The 24,921-nt window shown below is 47.6% G+C and overlaps 1 protein-coding gene across 1 annotated transcript in view; it reads left to right on the top strand.

Annotated features, from left to right (window-relative positions):
* Positions 1-11,618, top strand: part of LOC107144696 (alpha-1-antitrypsin-like protein GS55-MS) — a 53,867-nt gene extending 42,249 nt beyond the window's left edge. Inside the window, 3 exon segments of the mRNA XM_048799532.1 lie at positions 8,355-8,625; positions 10,404-10,554; positions 11,427-11,618. Coding sequence (XP_048655489.1) covers positions 8,355-8,625; positions 10,404-10,554; positions 11,427-11,618 — 614 coding nt within the window.
* Positions 11,619-24,921: the final 13,303 nt, after the last annotated feature.

Below are 24,921 nucleotides of genomic sequence, written 5' to 3'. Positions count from 1 at the left end.
TTTTTTTTGGGGGGGGGGGTGCTGGGGATTGAACTCAGGGGTGCTCTATCACTAAGCTAGATCCTTAATTATTTTTGCTTTTTGTTTTGAGTCAGGATGTCACAAGCTGGCCTCAATGTTGCAATCCTCCTTCCTCAGCCAGGATTACAGACATGAACCACTATGCCCAGCTTGGGGCACCACTTTGAATTACAAAATTCTTTGTAAAAAGAAGCAAGGGCTTTGTGGATGCTATTCTCTCTTGTTCTGTTGCTTATTCAGAAGACTGTTCTTCAGTCAGTGTGGACCGTTGTGCGGGTTGTGCTTTGCATGGATGCCTGGCAGGGGAAGTACAAGGCTGGAAGTCCAACCCACGTCCTTCTGACTAAGTGGTACCCCTGCCGTACGGCAACATTGGTCTGGTAAAAATCAAGCGGCGGTTTCTTTGTGCAAGCTAGCATGTGATAAAAGAGGAGTAAAATGTGCATGGTAAAATCCAGGTGGGAGATTTAGTGTGTCCCCTGTAAAATCTTGTCTTTAGGTTTGAAAATATACATAATAAAATATAGTCATGTTATACATGGGCTAAGAGAGGCTGCTATGTGTTGAATTATGTCTCCCCCAAATTCATGTGTTGAATCTCTGATCTCCGATAACTCAGAATGTGACTGTAATTCAGAGATAGTTTTTCTGGAGGTAATCAACTTAAAATGAGATTACTCGGGTAATCCTTAATCCAGTATGACTGGTGTCCCTATGTAAAGGGGTGATTGAACAGGAGACATGCAAACAGAGGGGACATTACAAAGGCACAGAGAGGACACCATGTGAACATAAGGTAGCCATCTGGAAGCCAAGGGAGAGGCCGGGAGCAGATCCTTCCCTCAGAATTCACTTCACTTCTCCATAGAACTCCCTGCCCCAAGAACCATGGAACATTAGGTTCAGTTGTTTAAGTCAGCAAACTCACAGAGACACTTTTTTCTGATGTTCACAACAGAAGGTATCTGGGAACTGGCAGCTGCCTGTTCACATCCTTGAACCTGAACTTGAATAATAATGAAAGCAGGACTTTGGGCAGCATTTTAGTAAGAGAGTTCCTACCGTGGCATGTGAGGACTTGGGAACTGAGCATGGGCTAATGTTTGCCTTGGGAAGACGTGAGTCATAATGAAGAGGGGTCGTTGTCCACTGGGGTATGAAGGCCAACTGATGTCCAATAATGGGGCTATATGCATGGAGGTTTTGCCCTTGTTGACTTTTGACACCCAATGCTGTTCTACAAATAAAGACATCAGATAAGGTTGTTTTAAACCCACAGGAGCCCAAGAAGTCTTGGCATAGCATGGGAGGGGTTGGAGCTGGGATTCCACTCCTGGGACTAACCGTGAAAAGGCCACACCCCCTTGGGCAAGCCACTTGACTCCACGCTCTCATTCACAAAGATGTGGGTAATAGTAGCTTCCTTGTAAGGTCATTGAAAGGATTGGATAGGGTGTTAACATGTAAGGCTCCAAGTACACAGTAGGTACTCAAGGAGTCGGTGCAAATATCCTGAAATAGGATTGAGATAAGCCTCATGAGGATTCGTAAACAGGCTCAAAGGCTTGTTTGTTCAATAAACAAGAGGCTACTGGTGAAGGTCAGCAGGACTGTGGAGGTCAAAATCAATGCTCAGCTGATATCAGGTGTTTATCACCGCTGGACGCCACGAGAATCAGCCAAAATTTCTTACCAGTCCTAAGTTAATGTATGGTAGGATAGAACGAATGCTTGCTTATGAGGAACAGAAGACAGGATTGGAATTCTCACTTGTTCTCAGCGTGTAGCTCTTGGTGAGTCCCTGTCACTTCTCCCAACCTCTTCTTCTTCATCTACAAGAACTTTGTAGATGACAAGCATGTGGCCAGGGTGCCATTCCTTCTGCTCTCACACCCATGACAGATGTCCATAATCATTGGTGGCTCATTTCCACCTTTACTCAGAGATGTAGCTTCAGTAAGACTCCAGGAACATTGGAAAGAAATTCAAAATGGCAGTCTCCATGGAAACCATTCACCATCCTGTCCTATATGACCTCTAAAATGTCTTCCAGTTTTCTCATTCTGAACTTTTCCTTGGCGAGAAACTGACGTCATTTTGCATCTTTCAAGGTTTTCATGGAGTGACTATTTGGGATATCTTACTGTATGAGGTCCCCTCCTGTTCCATGTTCTCCTTTCCCAGACCAGTTATCTATCGTCCTCACTAGGACCCCAGAGTTTGAGATTTTGGTCCTAGATTTAGGTAACCTAGTTCCTAGGAACTGCTCTCTCTTTTTGGAACTCCTAGATGTGTGGTTTGAATATGGTTCCCCCCTACATACACATTTACACATATGTTAATAGTATTAATAGAAAACGAAATCCAACTATGGGGTTTCCAAGTGGAGCCTTTGGAAATTATTAGGTTTAAATAAAGGCATTAAGGTGGAGCCTGATGACTGAGTTCTTTTTTTTTGGATTGAACCCAGGGCCTCATGCATGCTAGGCAAGCACTCTACCACTGAGCCACATCTCCAGCCCCCACCCCATGATTGAATACTGATGGCTTCATAAAAAAGAGGGAATGTAAGCAGACACACAGGCATGGACACGTGTGCTCTCTGTATCTTGCCATGTGACGTCATGGGTCACCTCAGGACTCTGCCAGCACAAAGGCCATCACCAGAATTGAGCCAAGCCAGTGCCATGCCCGTGAATCTCCAAAACTATAAGCTAAATAAATCTCTTCTTTATTAAGTTGCCTCAGGTCTCATATTGCCATTCTTAAAAGATGACTAGGACAATATCCCAGCTCAGGGTTAGTTCATTTCACATATGAGTCATCTCACCACTTCCTCTACCCATTCCCAGGATGGAGGAAGATGCTCCCCCACGAAGAGACAGCGTCCCAAATGCTTCCCCAATCCGCGCTCTCAGGCAGCCCCGGCAATTGCTGGACATGGATGTATCAGATAGAAATTATTAACCATTTCCTCCCACGACAGTGTGCCCAAAGAAACTGGGGAGAAAATTATGAACTAGAAAAACCCAAGTTGTGTGTTTGCATGTGTGTTCATAGATCACAGGCCCTTTGAGAACGGCTGTTAGTATTCAATAGCCTCACCAAGTCACCTCTGCAGCAACTGCAGAATGTGCCTATTCCAAAGAAGTCACCTGGTTTGAGTGGAATGTGGATCTGGGTATCACAGAACTCTGCATGCTAGATGTGCTTCAGTCTTGGGTTTTTTTCTTAATATGCATATTTTTTAAATTGTCAATAGACTTTTATTTTATTTATTTATATGCAGTGCTGAGAAAAGAACCCAGGGTCTCACATGTGCTAGGCAAGCGCTCTACCCCTGAGCCCCAGCCCCAGCCTTCAGTCTTGTTTTTGAGCAGTTTACTCCACCTTTTATGAGCTTGTCTGCAAAACATGACTAACATTTCCTTATGGGGTCATTTTAGTAAATTCTGTATCCCCTCTCCGCCAGAGGACCTTCGGCAGGTAAACAAGAACAGCTGCTGTCCTTGCACATGTTATTACTATCGCTGTGGTACTCTCCCATATTTACCTTGGGCTTTTCCATAGAGAAGTAAATTACTGCTCATGCCCGGAGACAGTAAAAGGGAGTGCGGAGGCGCTAGGCTCCGAGTCTCCTGCCTTCCTGACTGTGAGCATCCTGTTCCTTCTCCAGAACCAGCTCCGGGCCATATGCCCACAGGAGCCTCTCTGAGTTCCCTGGTGGAGGCTTCAGATTAGTGAATTCTAGTGGAATTCTGTTTGTTCCAGAGAAACTTTGTCAACTCCGGGATTTTCAATCAATTCAGGATCAGAGTTTCTCCTACACCCTCACCCACTACCCCAAAGGCATTTGAGGATAGACATAATAGGCATTGAGGGCCTCAAGCAAGAAATGGCTCTTGAAGGCCCTGACTAGATGTCCTCTTCCCTATTCCCCCTTCAATACCCACCCATGGTCAGACATATAGCAGGTGCTTCAGAAGTGGGTGGGTGGGTGGATGGATGGATGGATGGATGGGCAGGAGTATGGATGGATGCATGGATGAATACATGGATGGATGGATAGATGGATGGATGAACAGGTGGATGGATGGATGAGCAAGAGAGAGGGACAATGAGAAAGCAGTTCACTGGTAGAGGATATGTCTGTCCTTCCTCCTGAGTACAGTGTGAACCTCCTCCTTCCACTGCTAGCAAAGCTCAGGAGTCTCTGTCCCTCGAGTTCCCTATGCCCCATTAAGCACCACCCAATATAGCTGGAACATTTGCCTGAGGAAGGTACAAGCTGAGCTTCCCATATGACTGTCACCACCAGGATTGGCAAGTGATATTTGCTACCCACTCAGCCCAGGACAGCTGCCCAGAGAGGCCAGATCCAAGGGCACTGTGGATGCATCAGACTCCCAGTACACAATCTGTAAGTAAAAGTTGTTTTCGCTCTGACCCCTAGGGCTCCCGGTTTGCCCCTGGGGAGAGAACTCCCTGCATGGCTGGGGCAGTAGCTGGGGTGCAGTCTTACAGAGCTGTGGGTGCAACAGGACCTGGAGGGTTCATGAGCTTGCGAATCTTATTGCAGATGAACCCCTGACCTTTAAATAGGGGGCCAGTAAAGAACAAAAGAAGCCCCACCCTCTGGAGGCAGTAGACCTGGGCTGGAATCCCAGCTGGCGCATCGGCCCATGTCAACCTTGCATAGGCCCCTTGACCTCCCTGGGGTCACTTTTTTGCAGGGGTTGCGTGTGAGGATGGAATGGAGCCACCCATGGGGTACACGCCTTTAATGAAGAGAAGGTTAAAGGAAAGGGAGGCACCAGAGGTGGGTGAAGGCGGGGGCTGCTCTGAGCTGGAGGAGCTCAGAGGAAACAGAGAGGGCTGGAGCCACAGGGGAGGGAGGCAAGGGCCGCTGGCTGCCTGCAGCTGAGGCAGCAAGGGAGCTGGATGGACACCAGGTCCCCTGCTCTTGCCTGGCCTCCCACACCATGGGCAGGAGAGCCCAGCCCTCTCCAGACACAAAGGGCTGAGAAGGGCCCAGGAAGGAATGGGTTTGGCCAACAGAGTTAGGAGGGTGATGGAGATTTGGCTGTATGTCACACACACTGAGGACATACTATACACAGAGCGTGCTACTCCAACTAGAATCCAAAGAAGTCTGCAAGCCCAGCAAGGGCTCCTTGTCCCTAGCACCTATATTTCCCCGAACACCTGCTGTTCACACCTCAAGCCTCGCACAGGTCCACGCGGCAGGTGTACAGGAGACCTCTGGTCTCCACGAGGGAGGGACAGGAAGTTGTGTGTGACAACACTGCAGAGCAAGCCAGAGTCGGGCTTCAAGTACCAGTCTGTCCACAAAGCCCAAGCTGTACCCGAGGACTCCCTGTTCCCCGGGAGTCACCACTGAAGTTGATCCTATGGGCCCTGGATGGAAGGGCAGAGCAGCAGGGGCCCTTTGGGACGACATGCCCTGATGGACTGTGTGGCCTAGCTGGGTGACGACGGTGCTGTGTCTCTTTGTCTAGGATGGCATACCCTATTCTGTCTCTCTGGCTGCTGGTGACCAGGCTGGGTCCTCATGCCTATGGCCAAAGTGCACCTGCCCAGGAAAATCATACAACCCCAGTGGATGGGCCAACCTCCTCCCCCTTCCTGGACAATTCCCACTTTGCCTTCAGCCTGTACCGACAGTTGGTGGCCCCAGACCCAGACAGGAATGTGCTCTTCTCCCCACTGAGCCTTTCCGTTCCCCTCACACTGCTAGCCCTCCAGGCCAAGCCAAAAGCCCGCCCCCAGATTCTGCAAGATCTGGGGTTTCATCACGCTGAGGTCCCAGAGAGCAGGATGCATGAACACCCCAGTCAGCTCCTGGAAGCCCTCCTGTCACCCCTGGGGGCGTGCCGGATAGATACCGGCAGCATGCTCTTTCTGGGTCAGGGTCGAAACCCAAGGCGGAAGTTTGCCCAAAGAGCCCGGAGTCTGTACCGCACGGAGATCCTTGCCACGTCCTTCAAGAACTACCGGGTGGCCAGGCATCAGATGGACCTGGCCATGGAGAAAAAGACCGGGGGCAAAATCAAGACCTTTTTTGAGGGGATGAAGATGCACTCCGTTTTGATTCTGGCAAATTATATATTCTTTAAAGGTAAGTGGCCTCTATTGACCTCCCTGCAGGTTATTGCAAAGTTAAGCCCTGTCCTGTCCAAGGTGGAAATGTCCCCTGCCCCTGCCTGGAGCTGCCATTCCCCTGGGGTCTTTTCTGCATAGCTACGGCCCCCTCTTCCCTCCCTGTCCTAAGCAGAGCTTTACAAAGGGACACCTTCTCGCGGGACCAACTGCATCATCTGTAGGGCTGAGTGACAAATGAATATGAGGGACCCTTTGTTCCAAAGGCATCTGTCAAGATGGTGACCGCTATGTGGTGCACTGCCTGTAGGGTTCTGTGGACAGACTTGGAGCCAGCCCAGCTCACAGGAGCCAGTGCCCCCAGCCACCCGGACAAGTCTCGCTTCTGAGACGACAACCCGCCCTGTCAAATCCTTTGATCAAACTGCCTCTTGCCAACCACCAAAGAAACCACTTGTCGAGCCAGGGAACCTCGTCCCCCCACAGCCACCTTGCTGGCTGCATGGGCTGTTTTACCAACCCCCGCCTCCCCCCCGGGGCTGAGCGGCTCTCCTGGCCCTCCCTTGCCCTCTGGCTCAGTGCACCTGCCCGTCACATGCAGCCCTTTACATTGCTGGCTCTGCTGAGAGTCCCCTCAGCCACTCCCTCCTCTCGGTCGGCAGTCTCCTCAGGGGAGCTGAGCCAAAGCTGCAGCCTCTCACCCTCCCACACACTGAAGACCCCCAGCTCTCTACACCCAGACCCCCATCCCCACCAGCCACCTGGTCATCTCCTCCTGAGAGCAGCACCCCAAGCGTGGCATGCTCCAAACAGAAAGCATGTCTTGCCATCACCTCCTCCGCCCTTTAAGTCTCCCTCTTCCTACTCCTTTCCTCCAAATCTCAACTCCTGCCCCAAGCCAAGACCCTGAGGTCCCCTCACAGGGTCTCCCTTCTCTCCTGCACAATGTACCTGAGCCGCCACCACACACTGTGGACTTTCCCTCTCCGTGGCTCTTCGACCAGACCGTGGCCCTCTCCATGGCCGCTGTTCTCGCTCAGGTTACTCTGCCGTCCACTCAAATCATTGCAACGGCTTCCTAACGGGTCCTCTGTGTCCTTGGCTTTCCTGCCCATGGACTCCCTGATCCAGTGTCCACCCTGGAAAGGTCATCCTTCTAGAAGCCAAATCTGACCTTGAGCTTCACTGCCTAATCCTTTCAGTGCCCAGCCTATTTGGGACCCTCAGGATGATGCTTCATGCCTGCAGGAGGGACAGTCCCCCAGTGACCTTCCTACCCCAGGCTAGGGAGAATGGCAACCCCCACCCCGAAGAGCACCATCTCTCTTGCCTGAGGGTCTTTTTGTGGCCACCTGTTAGTGCCACCTCTCCGCCTCTTCCTGCCAGTAGGCACACCCTTCAGGACTCAGCCTGGGAGCCACTGCCCCTGGGGAAGGCTCCTGGACAGCTTTAGGGACTGACTGCCAGCTTTAGGAACAAACCAGCCGCATCAGAGGGGGGCTCTCACTTAACAATGCTCACTTCCTGAAATTCCCATTTGACTGGTCATCCCATATGTGATCTGGTGACCCTTCCCATCACCACCAAAGTGGGGGATGTTGTTTGTGCTTTGAGCATGAAGACTTTGGGGTCTGAGCAGCTGCTTTGTGCCAGGAGTCACACTCAGGACTTTGCTTTCACAAGTGTCCTTTAAGGAAGCTACACCACCCCCAGTTGTCACAGGAGAGAATTGACAGACCCGTCTCTCCCTGGCCTCACCTCCCACACCCTCTCTCACTCCTTCTGCTCCATGACAGGACCACTCCTGCCACTGGGCCTTTGCACAGGTAATTTCCTTTCTTGGGGGTTCTTGCCCAGGTATTCCATGGCTCAGTCCCTCGGCCTCTTAAGTCTTCACTCCATGCCACACTCTCAGGAAAGCTTTGTATGCGATTGTAACTGTCCTTCCCTGACATCTCGTGTTTCCCCTGACTTTATTTCTCTCCTTAGCACACATCACCATGGGGCACACTTATTTTCTTATTCGTCTTGTTCCTTGTGAGCCCTGGGGTGTAAGATCCATGTGGACAGGGACCTCTCCTGTGTGCCTGTATCTTCTGCCTCAAGGACAGTGCCTGGCTCATAGCAGCTCCTCCCAAAGTATCTCCAAATGATTGGCATCATGCCCGTGGACACTGCCGGTCCCCTCTGACACCCACATGCTCTCTCATCAGGGAAATGGAAGTACCGCTTTGACCCGAAGGACACTAGGATCATGCCCTTCTCGGTGAGCAAGGAGCTCAGCGTCCCGGTGCCCATGATGCAGAGGCTGGGCTGGTTCCAGCTGCAGTACTTCCGCCACCTCCACAGCCACGCCCTCCAGGTGCCCTGCGTCTGCAACACCACTGCTCTCTTCATTCTTCCTGAGAAGGGGACGGTCGCCCAGGTGGAGGAGGCGCTGATGAAGGACAATTTGGACAAGTGGACTGAGCCCTTCCCACTGAAGTAAGTCCCCAGATGTGTCCGCCCCCCCAGTAGCACAAGGCTCTCCCGAGAGCCACCGCTAACCCTCTGCAGCGGGGAGTGAGGCCCTGCTGCTCTTGGGGCCAGGACATGAGGGTTTGGAACTAGGTCACACCCTGATTGTCACACAGGACTCAGCCCTCCACTTCTCTGAGAGAAGGGAACAGGGCTTCCAAATCATCACCATCCACGTCATCGCATGTCACCACCTGACGCCTCCCTTCAGATTACAGATCACCTTGGCATTTGGAAGCCACGAGAACCTGTAAAGAAATGAGGGATGTTTAACTTAGCGCTTCCCGGACAGGATTTGCACATAGGACCCAGACAGCCACAGTCCCGTGGAGCCCACAGCCTGTGGCTGCCAAGGGTCTTCCCTCCTGGCTCAGCTGCTTCATCTACTGGGTATCAGTATCACACCCCACTCCCAGTTAGGACAACCAAATGCGTCCCCAGTCATTGCAGACTGGCATCATCTGGGAGTCCAAGTGGCTCTTGTCCTAGACCATAAATCATGCAGGTCAGTGTGTTCTGGAAGGTGGGTCCTGGGCACCGCTGCAGCCCCGAGTCTTCATTCACCTCCAGATGCCCCGCGGGTCCCAGCGTGAGCCCCACTGAGCTCCTCCTGGCAGGGCCTTCTCATCTCCCCCAAGGCCCTTCCCCTGGAGATAGCAGGGAGCTTCCAACACAGCTCCCTATTGCATGGTCCCCCAGGACACCCCTGGGTTGTCAGGAGGCTCCAGCTAGCCGAGGCTGCCTGGGAGTCACAATGAGGGGAGGAGGCACACTTTCTTGGGGCTGAAGCAGAGACACTAAAGCTGGGAAGACACATTCTCAGCGCACAGTCATCCCTGAGCCTATGCGCACAGAGCCGCCCTCTGACCGCCATGCAGGGACAGTCCCCACAGGGGCTAGTCTTTGTTTTCTGATTTTTGTGGTTTTCTTCCCCTCTCCTAACCTTATTGCTGTCATTGAAAAACAACAATTGTCTATAGTTGCGGAGGCCACCATGTCTCAAGGTACACGGACATGGTGAAATGTTTAGGACAATCCAGCTCATTAGCACATCCATCACCTCACACGGGTGCCTTTCTTTGTGTGTCTGGTGAGAACTCTTAAGCGATGCTCTCGGCCAAGTTGAAGCATGCAGCACAGTATGAACCCCTCCCCTCCCCAGGCTGCACAAGAGAAATCCAGAACCATTCATTCTGCCTGACTGGCACTTGGCCCAACCTCTCCCATCCCCCTCCCAGCCCAGGCAACCACCCCTCCGCTCTCGGCTTCTGGGAGAGTGACTTCTCCACCTGTGAGCGAGATCATCTCCCCTCCTGTGGTTTTGACGTGCAGACGTGGAAAGGTGAACATGGGAGGCGGCAGGAAGGTGGGGCTCAGGGATGAATCTCTCTGTCCACTGGACCCCGGGGGGCCACAGCCAGCAGGCTCCAGAAATACCCGAGGCTTTGGGGTCAATGCCAGCTTTTTAGAAACCGTGTGACTCTGGGCAAACTCCGAACCTCTTCAGCCACCCCCATTTTCTCATTTGTGAAGTGGATACTCTGGGCACCTAGCCCCAGGAGCACCATGAGGATAAAATGGAACCTTCTGGAGGCTGCCTGGCCTGGACCCGGTGGTTTCAGGCTCACGGTAAATGTGGCTGAAACGAGTCTTTCTCTACTATTCTGAAGTGAGGCTGCGGCGGGGGACAGTGTATTGAAGGATGTTATTTAAGTTTGGTTTTCTTTTCTCATTCTCCCGAGTAGCAGGAGGAAGTTGTATTTTCCCAAATTATCCCTGAGTGGGAATTATGACCTGGACAAGCTGGTGCTCTCACCCAGCGGCCTGAATATGTTTGGTTACGGCATAGGCCTCTCGGGAATCTCTGTGCAAACCATCCCCATAAAGGTCTCTAAGGTAAGTTAAAGCCTGGAGTCCAGGGTTTTTACACCAGTGCGCAGGTTTGCCCACTTCCTTGTTCACTGAGCAGCATCCGTGGGGCTCACAGGGCTGTTCTGGCTCCTGGTGAGGTTGGAGGCAGAAATGGAGAACTGCAGCACCCAGTGGTGGTGAGGATGGCTGAACCTGGGGAGGAGGGTGCTCCTGAGCTCACCACCTGCTCTGTTGGGAGAAGGAGCTCTGGGGGCCTCAAAGCCGGATGTGTGTTTGCAATGCTGACACCTCCTAGGGACAGGGGGGGGGGGTTGCCCTGGTGGTTACGTAAACATGGGGAGAGGGAGTTACGCAAGGAGGGTCCGGCTGCAGAAGAAGGTTACATACGGATGTGCGGTGCGAATGGGCATCGTTACCCAGGGAAGGGGCAGCAGAGTGAGACCCCCAGAGACGGGGTCCTGAGGATACAACACCTCTGTGGGACGCTCCAAGGAACAGGAAGAGGAAATGCCCAGAAATACTGGCTAACCTTGGGAAAAGGAAGTTGGGGAGAAGAGGGATGAGCCCATGGGGCACGGGAAGGGCTGTGGGTGCAGCTCCTAGAACCAGTTACTAAAGGATCCTGATCACCAGACTAGTGCTCTGAGGTGACTCAGTGAGGCGGGAGGGGGACCACAGGGGCTTCGAGCAGGAAATGGCTGGCTGGATCTGCACTTTAGGGAGCCCTGGCCCATGCAAGTGGACGGCTGCAGAGCTTCCTGGAGATGGTGGACAGGACAGACCAGGTCGTGCCTCTAGTCTTCTGGGCCCAGCTCAGAGTGAGGGTCAGGGTGGTGCCTCCTGGGGGAAGGGGCTATTCCTGCTCAGGTTGACACTGTGAACCTTGGTCCCCAAAGGCAGTGCACAGGGTGGAGCTGATCGTGGATGAGGAAGGGACAGATGAGGAAAACGTCGCCAGCTTCAGGTACTTTCCCAAGCACCAGATCCCGGCTGCTCACTTCAACAAGCCCTTCCTGCTGCCCGTCTATCAGGCAGGCAGCCACAACCTTCTCTTCATGGGGAAAGTGATAAACCCCACCGCACCCTAGAGTCAGGTGACAGGAGGGCCTGCCTGCTCCTCCTCCTCCCACCCAGCCCCCGTCTTCCCATGGCTCCAAGAGAAAATGGAAAACCAGCCCCGGGTTCATTGGCACAAACGCACGACTATGGTTCCATCTTCTGGGTCTTTGCACAAATCCCCCTGAGAGATTGTCCTCATTTCACAGACAGCAAATCAAGGTCCAGGGCACAACTTTGCACACTCAAAGGCCAAATTCCCAGGCTCAACACCTGGGGATTTGGCCTTCCTGTGAGGATCCTAGACCCGGTCCCTCTCCTGGCAATCCCTCTCCTGGCCTCTCCCTAGCTTCATTTTCTCTGCTGATTACTGGACTTTCCCCTCTCTTCCGATTTCCTCCAACCCTCACCACCTGGAGTACAGGGAAGCTGTGTTTCTCTGTTGAATTGGTTAAATAAACTGGCAAATGACAACCTTGCAGGTGGTGTTCTGGTTTTATTGGGAAGGCTGTCTCCCTGGAAGGACCTGGAGGTTGCTGGGAGTGGCCTGGGAACTCGTTTGTGAGACCCAGAGAGGCAGGACCATCCTTGTCATTGCTGCCTGTGGCATCTGACAGCTCCAGGAATCCGCTGAGCCCCTCTCCTTCATAAGTGCCTGAGAAGGAGAGCATGCCTGGGACTTCCCAGGGTCTCTCTGATGAGAGCTGCACAACGCTGTGTCACATTCGAAGGCCATCTGCCTGTCTCAGCTTGGTTCCTGCAAGGGACGACCCAGCACAAACACTCCCTGAGCCCATCCAACCCATTCTCCCCAAGAGGAACCCTCTTTCCTGAGAGGACAGTGCAGGGCAGGCAGACTGTCCACCAGAGTCTCCATCTGACCTTCCGTCCTCCATAAATCACTCAAGTCAGTGGCCATCGGGTACCAACTGCATGCAAGGTTGCAGGAGACCAAGACCGTCATCTCCAAGATGCAGGTGTGAGTGACACCCTGCCAACCGGCAGCCACCCTGGGTACAGGGGCAAATGTTCACCGTGTGATATATTCTCTTGCTCTACACATGGGGACCCTGTTTTAATTGGCAGGTGTGTCCCATGGAGCTTTAAGCAGAGTGGGCGAGCGGCCCGACACTGGCCGAGTCGGCCTCACTGGGGGAGGGGAGAGGGATGCCGCTCAAATGATGCCAAGGGGCAGGTGCGGCCAGTCGATGGGAACCCGTCGAGCCTGGACTGCCATGGCGGTCTCTCCACAGACACCGTCCTGTAAGCCACCTCTACACGCTCAGCTGTTCCACTGTGACCTCAGCCTCCTCTCTTTCCAGCACATTCTTCTCGTAGCCAACTCCAAAGATCCTTCAATCCCACTGGGATACACGACCCAGGGACTCCTCTGATTGTCCCTTTGCTTTCTTCTCTGGGGTCCTCACTTGCTCTAGGATCAATCCCATCCTGAGATCCTCTGTTCTTCTCTGGTTTTCTCAGTCACTCGGCAAAGCCTCCCGACCCTCTCCCTGTTCCAAGCTCCAGCCACTGGATGTGGCTAGTGAATGGCACACACTAACTGCTCCATCTCATCTCAAGATCACTAATCTCAAAGACAGCTGGGGTCCCAGAGGGCAGCGACTCTGCAGCCCTCTCATGCCCCACTGTCCTGTGCCTCTGCCTCCCAGTCCTGTGGTCCCAAATCCCTCTCAGCTGATGACCTCACTGCCTCTGCACTGGCAAAATACAGGGGTTCCCCTGCCGGCCCACCCACCACCACTCAGGGCCCTGCTGTCCCTCCCGTTGCACCAGGTGGCCTGCCCTGTCCTCACTGAGGCCAGTCCATGCAGGACTGCGTTCATCTCGCTCACTCAGACACTGCCCAGCTCTCCCCTCCTCTCCTCTCCCCCCACCCACATCTTCCCCGTCTCTGGGCTTTTCCTATCAGGATATGAATACACTATTGTGGCTTTCTTATTAAAACAGAGATCGACGGACAGGTAGATTCATAGATGACAGATACATAGATGGATAGACAGATAATCATTTTCCCTTCCAGCTAACACACTACTGCTTGAGAAAGTTATAGATTGTTTTTTAATCCAAATTAGGGTACCTGGCCACCCCAGTCTTCCTGAGACGGCAAGGGTCCCAAGACATAGGAGTTTGAGTTTTATAACTGGAAGTCACAAGATGCAGACTTCCCTGCTAGAATTAAGGACGTTTCCAGATCACAGGTTGTTCAACCCACAAAATCCTCTTTGGGGGCAGGGATGCAGCTCAGTGGTAGAACACTTATCTAACAGGCACAAGGGCCTGAGTTCAAGCCCCAGCACTGCAAAAAGAGAAGAAAAGAAAAGAAAAATCTCTTTTCATTGTTTTGAACATACTCCTCCGTAGGGTTCCCTCCATGTCCCCAAAATGATAAACTGGACTTCACTAAACTAAAATGTTTATGTCAGGGCCAGGCTGTATGGGCAATGAGCAAACAGATTCCATTTTACCCTGAGACTCCACGTCATGTAAGAAACGCTTCTCCCGTGGGAAAGCCCCACCTCTGCACCCATTATTAGTCACCTAGCATAACATACTTGGCAACTCAAAATAGCAATTCTTACACAACGTAAAATTGTTCTCTTTGGCTTCCATTTTTCTTGGGCAATGTACCTTGTTGGAGATTGATTGTCTAGATGTTAGTAGCCATTCTCTAACCTGTGCTCAACTAGGGTCATTTTGACCCACTTCCCTTCTGCTGGCTTGCTGCTATGCCAACCTGGAAAGACCTGTGGGAAACACCAATGCACCCATTGCATTGTCTCGCTAACTGCCCGATTCTGCTTCTGTACCTGCTTGCTTGCAGCTATGTCAACCCAGATGTGGTTTTTGCCTTTAAATATCCTAAAATGCTCAGTCTCGGGGCTGTTTCTTGCAGAGACAGTTATGGGTCCTGCGGGGGGCAGTCCCTGGCCGACCAGTTAAATAAAGACTCTTCCATTTGGACAAACTGAGACTTCGTGTGTTTTCTGAGCGACCTGCCCCACAACAATTACACTTCAAAGGATACTATTGGGAAGATGAAGGGACAAGCCACAGTTGCTCACAGAGTGAAACAGTCTTGTATCCATCAATAATCATCCTAGACTTACTCATCCCGCTTGAAAACGTCACCCACACAAAAGCCCGTACCCCAATTTTTGCACCAGTTTTATTCATAATCACTAAAAACTGGGAGCAACCAAGATTTCCTTCAACAGATGAATGGTTAAACAAATTGTGGTACATGCAAACAAAGAAATGTCATTCAGCAATCAAGATAAAGTGACAAGAAAGGACCTGTGAGATCACGAGAGATACACAGGGGCCTTAAATACAAGGTGCTAAATGAAAGAAGCTAGTCTTAAAATTAGCATATTACAGTAACTCGGCCACATCCATGTTTGTAGCAGCTGAATTCACAATAGCTAAGCTATGAAGCCAATGTAGGTGCCCTTCCAACAGATGAATGGATAAAGAAAATGTGATATAATGACGTTTTAGTCAGCCATGAAGAAGAATGACCTTATGGCATCTGACAGTAAATGAGTGGATCTGGAGACCATCGTGCTAAGTGAAGTAAGCCAATCCCAAAAAGCCAAAGCTCAAATGTTTCCCCTGATACATGAAAGCTAACACACAAGGGGGCAAGGGAAGAATAGAAGTTCAATAGATTAGGTAATGGGGAAAGGAGAGGAGGGGATAGGAAGAGAAAGACAATGGACTGAAACTGACATAACTTCCCCACGTCCTTAGATGAAATCGACACAGTGACTCTCACCATCACGAATGTCCACAAGAATGGGATCTTAACTAGAAAAAGACCTTCTCCGTGCTTGTATAATTCTATCAAAATGGATTCTGCTGTCCTGGGTAACTAAAAAGAACCAATACATTTTTAAAAATTAAAAAATAAAAAAAGAAGCTTATCTGAAAGGTCACGTGCTGTGCGATTCCAGGTATGGGGCCTTCTGGAAAAGGGGAAACCACTGTGACAGCAAAAAGACCAGCCCTTGTCAGGAGTGCCCAGGGCCGAGGAAAGGGCCAGATAGGGGAACGCAGGGGCATGAGGTAAGGTGGTTCGCGACGCTAGCCTTTGTCAAAACCTGTAAGACTTTACAGCACAAAATATGAATCTGAAAATAGACAAGCAAAAAAAAAATCATTGAGGAGCTGGGGGATCTCAGGATGGAAAGTAAAGTGTGGCAAACAACCCCATCGTATTACAAAAGTATGAAGCGACTTCACTGAGGGGTGGGGTTGCTGACCTATAACCCCTGGGAGTGAGCAAGTGTGCAAGGCCAGAGGTAAGCAGGTGGCCGCTGAGCAGTGCCTTCTAGTCACTACAGCTGTTCCCCACAGGGGACAGGTTGACCATGCAGATTCCACTGTACCTGTGTCCAGGAACTCATGGAGTGGGGAGGGTGATTCTAGACAAGAAAGAGGAAACCAAGATGATCCGTGGCGTAGACTGGAGATTCCAGTGTGAACTTCAGCATTAATGTAGATGGAGATGATGGCACAGGTAAATGCTTGTAGATATGTGTAGGGAAGCAAGTGTGTGTGCACGCATGTACACAAATGAAGAGGGTCTATGGGCAAGGGTGCCTCAGTAGCAATGAGCACACACAGCACCAAGACCTTGCTCTCCAAAACCATTCTTCAACAAAAGCAACCAGGACTCCTTGGAGAAATCGCCGATCCTAGGACCAGGGTGGGAAGTACCTAAGATGGCCCTGGAGCACCCTACATTGCTAGAAAATAATGAGCACTTTGCACCAGGGATTGAACACAGGGGCACTTCAGCGCTGAGCCACATCCCCAGCCCTTTTTTATATGTTATTTAGGAGACAGGATCGCACTGAGTTGATCAGGGCCTTGCTAAGTTGCTGAGGCTGGCTTTGAACTCTCTCGATCCTCCTGCCCCAGCCTGCCAAGCCCTGGGATTACAGGTATGCACCACTACACGGACAACAAGGAAGTACTTTAAAAACCCTGTCCATGCTGGGATATGTCAGTGGAACAGACAGTCAACAGAAGGCAATCCTGGTATCCAAAGTTGGATCAATTTGAACAAAAAATAAAGTAGTACTATAAATTTAAATGGTGTGTACACACAGACACACACTAGATTATAATTCAAATGATTAAATAAATATCCACACGTCCATACAGACATAAATCAATTATTGAATAAATAAAACGGGAAGAACAAAGAGACCCTTCTTGCAGAAGAATTTCAAATAATTTATGTAAATACTCAGCCTTTAGGGAGGTGTAGATTATTTCCCCATCCTTAAGCGTGGGCTACACAAACTGTCATCATTCCAAAGACACAGAATGGAAAAAGGGGGAGGAAATAATAAATTTACAGTGAAGCAACTTGATAAACATCACCTTTGCCAAGGGATCAAGGTCAGCGTCAACAGTGATGAGTCAGGCTGACACTACCTGCCTTCTACATGATGTGGTCAGGACAGACTTGACCTCTGTGGTCACTCTCTGGAGAACCCACAACCTCAGCTGAATCAGGAGAAAAGCACATAAATTCCAGCAGGCAGATGTCCTACAAAATATTTGATGACCTGGTAATAAAAAACAAAGACAGTCAGAGAAACTGTCCCTCCCAAGAGAACCTGGAGGTGACATAATGAATGACAGAGTGTAACTTGAAAATGGATGGGATGTCAGGGCAGAAAAAAGAACATTAGGTAAAAAGACTCACGTGGAAATGTAAGTACCATCTTTAGTTAATAATACCGTATTGATATTGGTTCAGTGATTGTAACAAATGTGTCATACAAAGTCAAGTAAGGTGTTAAGAATGTGGTAAACTGAGCCAAGGGTGTATGGGAACTTTCTGTAATATCTTTGCAATTTTCCTGTACATCTACATGCATGTGTGTGTGCACACATGCTACAAATAAGAAAAATATTTGTAAATCATATATCTGGTAAAGAATTTGAATCCAGAATACATAAGGAATTCTTACAACTTAATACTCAAACAAAGGAGTTACCCCATTTTCACAATGACAAAAGGCTTGAATGAGCATTCACCAAAGAAGACAGGGAGATGGCTAAAAAGCACGTGAAAAGTTGCTTCATTTAGTTATTAGACGAGTGCAAATTAAAACCAACCCTGGAATGGCTCTAATCAAAGAAGCAGACAATATCAAGTGCTGACAAAGACAGAGAACATGGGACTCTCACACCTTGCAGGAGGCAGTACACAACGGTGTTGCCACTGTGTAAAGCAATTTGGCAGTTTCATTGAAAGTTGAGCATAAACTTACCACATGGCCCAGCAATTCTAGTCCTAGGAATCTGCCAGAGAGAAACAAAAACTGTGTCCACACAAAGCCAGACCTGCACACGAATGCAAGTTCATAAAAATAATACAAATTCACAAACTAAAATATGTGAACATAGGAATATAATGACATATAAATAATATAAATTCTTGCAGAAATCATAGCCTCAAACTGGAAATAATGCAAATGTCCATCAACAGGTGAGCAGATCAATGAAATCCTATTCAATGGAATGCTCCTCAGCAATACAGAGGAATGATCTGCTGGAAAATGCTGATGCAACATGGATGCACCTTGGAAACTTACTCCAAGTGGAAGAAAGCCAGACCCAGAGCACACAGAAGAATTATCTGGAGAAGGCAAGTGTGTGGGGCCAGAAAGCAGATCAGCGGTGGCCTATGGGTAGAGCTAGGAGTGACAGTTGAGTACAAAAGATTGAGAAATGACCTAAACTGGATTATGGAGGGCACAACTCCACAACTAAAAATCATTGAATCATATACTGACCATTGTGTTTAGGTTACATCTCAATAAAACTGTTAAAAATCTTAGAGACACATCTAGTACTATGTTTGGGGGGAAATTTTGCTGTTTCTAATGCATATATTAGCATCTAAAAGTTTCAAAATCTTTGAGGTATCATAATCACAATGTTAGAAAAAGAAGTGCAAGTCAGGTGCCTGAGATCCCAGCTACTCAGGAGGCTGAGGCAGGAGGATCACTAGCCTGGGAAATTTAGTGAGACTCAGTTTCAAAATAAACTTTTTAAAGGAATGAGGGGTGGCTCAGTGGAAGAGCTCTTGCCTAGCATGTGTGAGGCCCTGGGTTCAATTTGCAGTACATGAAGAACAAGGAGGAGAAAGAGGGGGAGGAGGGGGAGGAGGAGAAGGAAGAACCAACCAGAACAATAGAGTAGAAAGGAAACAGTAAACATAACAGAAATCAATGAAATAGAAAGCACACATAAAACAAGACAGATCAAGAAATCCAAAAGTCAGTCCTTTGAATATATATTTAATTACTCCTTAATTGAATGTAACTTTGATGGCTCAGTGAGATTCATCAAGAAAAAAATGAAGAAAAACACAAATAACAGGTCAGGAAGAATAAGGGACCATTACTATGAATCCAGAACATAGTAAAGAGGTAATAACAGGATATAAAAACTTTGCATAAATAAACTTAAAAATCAGGTGACATGGACAGATTTCTTTTTTAAAAAAATACTATTTAAAGACACAGAAGAAGCTCAAGAGACTGTGGCAAGAGAATCATGAGTTCAAAGACAGCCTCAGCAACTTTGCAAGGCCCTAAGCAACTCAGTAAGACCCTGTATCTGTAAAAAAAAAAATATATATATATATATATTTTTTTTTTTTTTAAGGGCTGGGCTGGGATGGGATGGAGTCGTGGCTCAGTGGTGGAGAGCTTGCCTGGCATGTGTGAGGCCCTGGGTTCAATCCTCAGCACCACATATAAATAAATAAAAGATCATTGACAACTAAAAAATATTTTTTAAAAACTTTTTTAAAAAAGGCTGGGCTAATGTTTTCTGTGATATGTGGATACTAATTCACAATAAGGGGGAGGAAGACCAGAAGTATTTTGGACTAGACAGAGGGAAGTGAAGGGAAGGGAGGGAGCATGGAGTAGAAATAAATTTAACCAAGAAGGTGAAAGACCTATACACTGCAAACTATAAATTGATGAGAAAAGTTTCAAATGTCACAAATAAATGGAAAGATACCCCATGTGTATGGATTGAGTCACTATTGTTACATATAATACTCAAAACAATGTACAGATTAAATGCAATCCTTATCAAAATCTGAAAGGCATTTTTCATAGAAATAGAAAAAACTCCAAAATTCATGAAACCACAAAATACCTGGACTAGCTAAGGCAATTGTGAACACGAATAATAAAATTAGAGACATCAGATTACCATATTTCAAACTGTATTACAAATCTATTATATTCAAAGCAGCATGGTACAGTCACACAGATCAATGGAACAGAATATTTCAAAATAGCCCTGAAATAAACCCACGTATTTACAGTTGACTAATTTTAAAGAAAGGTGCCAAGAATACCAAAGGGAAAAGGACAGTCTGATCAATAAATGATGACGGAAAACTGGATACCCACATACAAAAAGATTAAACCCTTTCTTCACACCATATACAAAGTCATCTCAAAGTGGATTAAACACTGAAGTGGAAGATCTGAGGCGGTAAGATTACTAGAAGAAAACATAAAGGAAAACTACATGATATTGGTCTGGGCAATGATTTTTTATTTTTCAGATTTGATCTTAGAATCTCCCAAAGAAATGATAATTTTTTCTCTTATAAAAAGTTAAGCCAATAAAATATTTTAATGAAAAAAAAAGAAGCACAGGCAATGAATTTAGAAACAATAAATGGAATTGCATCAAGCTAAAAAGCTCTGGACCACAAAGGAAATGACAGGATGAAGAAACAACCTATGGATTTGGAGAAAATATCTACAAACTGTACATCCAATTAGGGATTAATAGCCAAAATACATAAAGAACTCAAACAACGAAAAATCAAGGAAGCAAATAAGCTGATTTAAAAATAGACAAAAGATTAGGAAGGGAGGTGGAGAAGTTCATAGAATTAGACAAAGGGTAATGAAGGGAAGGGAGAGGTGATGGGAATAGGAAAGACAGTGGAATGAATCAGAACTTTCCATGCTCATATATGATACATGACCTGTGTAACTCCACATCATGTTCAACTGCAAGAATGGGATCAAAATCGTAACAGGTTGTAGCCCATGTGTGTATAACATGTCAAAATACACCCTACTGTCATGTGTATCTAAAAACAACAAACAAACAAAAGGACAAAAGATCTGAACAGACATTTCTCAAAAGCATTAAAAATGGTCAACAGATACATGGAAAAATGCTCTGCATCACTCAATGTTAGTGAAATGAAATTTAGAATCACGATGAGATATCACCTCACATCTGCCAGTTGTGTATCAAAAAGATGGAAGATAACACTACTGGTGAGAATATAAATTGGTAAAACCATTACGAAAAACTACAGTGATTCCTCCAAAACTCAAAATAGCACTACCAAGTGACTTATTCTGCAATCCCACTTCTGGGTCTCTATCCAAAGAAATTGCTATCAGTATGTTGAAGAGATATCTGCACTCCTACTATGTTCATTGCAGCATTACCAACAATAGCCAAGATATGGAATGGACCTTGGTGTCCATCAACCAATGAACGGATAAAGAAAATGTGGTATGTAAACACAATGAAATACTAGTCAGCTTTTGAAAAGAAGAAAATTCTGTCATTTGCTACAACCTGCATAACCTGGAAGACACTGTGCCAAATGAAATAAGCTAAACACAGAAAGACTTGTTTTGCATGACCTCACTTTTAGGTGGAATCTAACACAGTTGAATTTGTAGAACCAGAAAGTAGCATGGTGGTTACCAGCAGCTGGAAAGGAGGGAGGATGGGAAGTTGTTGGTCAAAGGGTACAAAGTTTGTTACCAGGAGATCTATTGAGATTGTGTAACACAATGATTACAGTTAATAATGAGGTTCCCATATATCTCAAAATTGCTGAGAGACTAAATTTCAAAAGTTTTCACTATAAAAAAAAATATGTGAGATAATGGATAGTTCAATTAGCTTGATTTATTTTTTTTTTAATTTTTTATTGTTGGTTGTTCAAAACATTACATAGTTCTTGATATATCATATTTCACACTTTGATTCAAGTGGGTTATGAACTCCCATTTTTACCCCATATACAGATTGCAGAATCACATCAGTTACACATCCATTGATTTACATATTGCCATACTAGTGTCTGTTGTATTCTGCTGCCTTTCCTATCCTCTACTATCCCCCCTCCCCTCCCCTCCTCTCTCCTCTTCTCTCTCTGCCCCCTCTACTGACATTCATTTGTCCCCCTTGTATTATTTTTCCCTTTCCCCTCACTTCCTCTTGTATGTACTTTTGTATAACTCTGAGGGTCTCCTTCCATTTCCATGCAATTTCCCTTCTCTCTCCCTTTCCCTCCCACCTCTCATCCCTGTTTAATGTTAATCTTCTTCTCATGCTCTTCGTCCCTACTCTGTTCTTAGTTACTCTCCTTATATCAAAGAAGACATTTGGCATTTGTTTTTTAGGGATTGGCTAGCTTCACTTAGCATAATCTGCTCTAATGCCATCCATTTCCCTGCAAATTCTATGATTTTGTCATTTTTTAATGCAGAGTAATACTCCATTGTGTATAAATGCCACATTTTTTTTATCCATTCGTCTATTGAAGGGCATCTAGGTTGGTTCCACAGTCTTGCTATTGTGAATTGTGCTGCTATGAACATCGATGTAGCAGTGTCCCTGTAGCATGCTCTTTTTAGGTCTTTAGGGAATAGACCGAGAAGGGGAATAGCTGGGTCAAATGGTGGTTCCATTCCCAGCTTTCCAAGAAATCTCCATACTGCTTTCCAAATTGGCCGCACCAATTTGCAGTCCCACCAGCAATGTACAAGATTTATTTACTCCACATTTTGCACGTATACCACAACTTCACATTGTATCATAATATATATAATTATAATTTATCAATCAATAATTAAAAGTAAGCCAGACATGGTAGCCTACTAATATTCCAACTACTGGAGAGGCTGAGGCAGGAGGATAGCAAGTTCCAGGACAGCCTTAGCAACTTAGCAAGACCCTGTCTCAAAAATTTTTTTAAAATGTCCAGGAAGGAATGTAACTCAGTGACAGAGAGCTTGCCTTGCATGTGCAAGGCCCTTGATTTGATACCTAAAATTGAAAAACAAGAAAAAGTAAAAAATTAAAATCAGAAATAATTTTTACAAAGAATCTGAGTGTTGTGGTTTGGGTGTGATTTGTCCCCTCAAGATCCCATGGTGGGGGCGCTTGGCCCTCAGTGTGATGCTGTTGGGGCAACGGGACATCAAGAGGTGAGGTCCAGTGGAAGTTTCTTCAGCAGTTGGGGTGTGCCCTCAGACAGTTTAATGTAGCTCTTGTGGGACGCCATTGAGTCTCTAGTCACCCCGGGCTTCCTGTCTTGCCATGCCATCTCTCCCTTCCGTGTGCTCTCACCATTGTGACACCTCCACCATGAGGTTCTCACCAGAGACAAGCTGATGCCAGTGATGTGCCCTTCAGCCTCCAACACTGTGAGCAAAAAAAACCCTCTTTTTTTTATGAAGTCACCCAGTCTCAGGTATTTCAGGCTACCATCAACTTGTGTAGTCACGGACTACCCCCGGATCAGTGGGGAGCATTCCCATCCCCACTGCACACTCCAGCCGGCCCTGATCTAGACCCTGGGGCCAGAATCTGCCCTGCAGAGTTCCTCAGGATTAAGCTTGGAATCCCATAACCTCTGCCTCAAGGTGGCATTGGACAGAGAAGGCTGGACAAAGATAGAACTCTGAGCATGGACTTTAGCTAGGGCCCCTGGGGTCAAATCCTGACTCTTGTACTTAGTTGTGTGACTTAAGCAAGTCATTTAACTTTTGTGAGCCACAGAATCCTGAACTGCTAAATGGAAGGAACAATAATCATCAACTTCCTTTGTTAAATACGCTTAAAATACATCAGAGCCTATCCTGTGTTTTTTCCACATATTTCCTGTGTAATCTTTACAGCAATCCAAAGAGACTGTAGGTGCTACAGTGACCCTAGAACTCCAGGTCACATAGTAAAGTGCGAGACCTGGATTCAAACCCAGAGCTCTTGCTTTCGACTCTTACGCTGTCCCCACAGGATTCTTACAGGATCAAATAGGTCAATACACACTCAACAGCAAGCAGGTACCTGGTAAGGACTTCAGCTCTCTCAAGAGGTGACAGGCGCTGTGCTCAGTGCTTTATATTCTGCTGGGAGACCAGAGTAGAGCAGGAACTGAAGGTGGGAAGGAAGAAAGCAGGTAAAAGAAGTGACCCAGCTAATGAAGGCGCCTTATCAGGAAAGCCCTGGGAGATAACACCAAATTAATGGCATCTCCAGGCTGTTTTTCTGCCTGTCCAAAAGGATGAAGTTGAGAGGGGATGGTAGTCCTACTTGGTTCAAGAACTGCCCCAAGCCCGTGCCTGAGGATAGGACAGGTGGATCCAGAGGTGAAGACAGGTAGGAGAAGGATCCAGGAAGTTCTCTTGACACTCAAGAATGAAAAGGCAGGCCCTACCTAGTATCAGTAACAAACAACCAGGTTCAGCCTCAGAGGACCAAGCTTCGAGAGAGATCTTGGAAGCCCTCTGGAGCACACCCAGCCTGCCCATCCCACCCCAAGCCTGGCTACCAGTTGGCATCCTTCTTTGCCAACATAGGTCATGATTCCTTGAATAAACAGCAGCCAGGGCTCTGCTTCCAGCCAAGACCCTTCCCTGGAAAATCTCATCACTGTTCTCTGGCTTGGCATGACCTGACCCATGCCAGGCCAGGATTGGGCCATGTTTTCCTGGAGATGAGATTCCAAAGAGCACTGATTAATTACATACCTGGTGTTTTCAGAAACCCTGAACAACCCTCTGGTTCCAGGTTCTGTGGTCAGCAGACTTGGGACAGTGCAACTCAGAGTAGCACATCAATATTTGTGTCATCTCAGAGGAGTCATGGTCATTCATGGAAGGCTCCAGCCACAAGTTCCTGCCAGGATTTGGGGTGACCCTCTGAAAGACCAGCAAATCATTCTCTAGTGAGACCCAGATGCAATAGTGTCTGACTCAGTCCTTGAAAAGGACATCTGGGGCAGATATAGCTCTGCCTGAGGGGACAGCTGGGTTTTGTGGTAAACTGGGAGCAAGTCTCACTCACTGAAGGTCACCAGCCAGCGCCTGGTGAGCATAGACCAGTGACTTAAGGAACACGTGGTAGATGACCAAAGACATTTGTGAAGAATGTTCTTATATTTTAAAAGAAAATATTTTTCTATTTTAAGAAGCTAAGAAGTTACAATCAAAGAAAAGT

This window comes from Marmota marmota, unplaced genomic scaffold, assembly GCF_001458135.2.
Source record: "Marmota marmota marmota unplaced genomic scaffold, marMar, whole genome shotgun sequence".
In the NCBI taxonomy this organism is placed as follows: domain Eukaryota; kingdom Metazoa; phylum Chordata; class Mammalia; order Rodentia; family Sciuridae; genus Marmota; species Marmota marmota.
The sequence above is the reverse complement of the archived record's forward strand: the minus strand, read 5'-3'. Positions and strand labels throughout refer to the sequence as shown.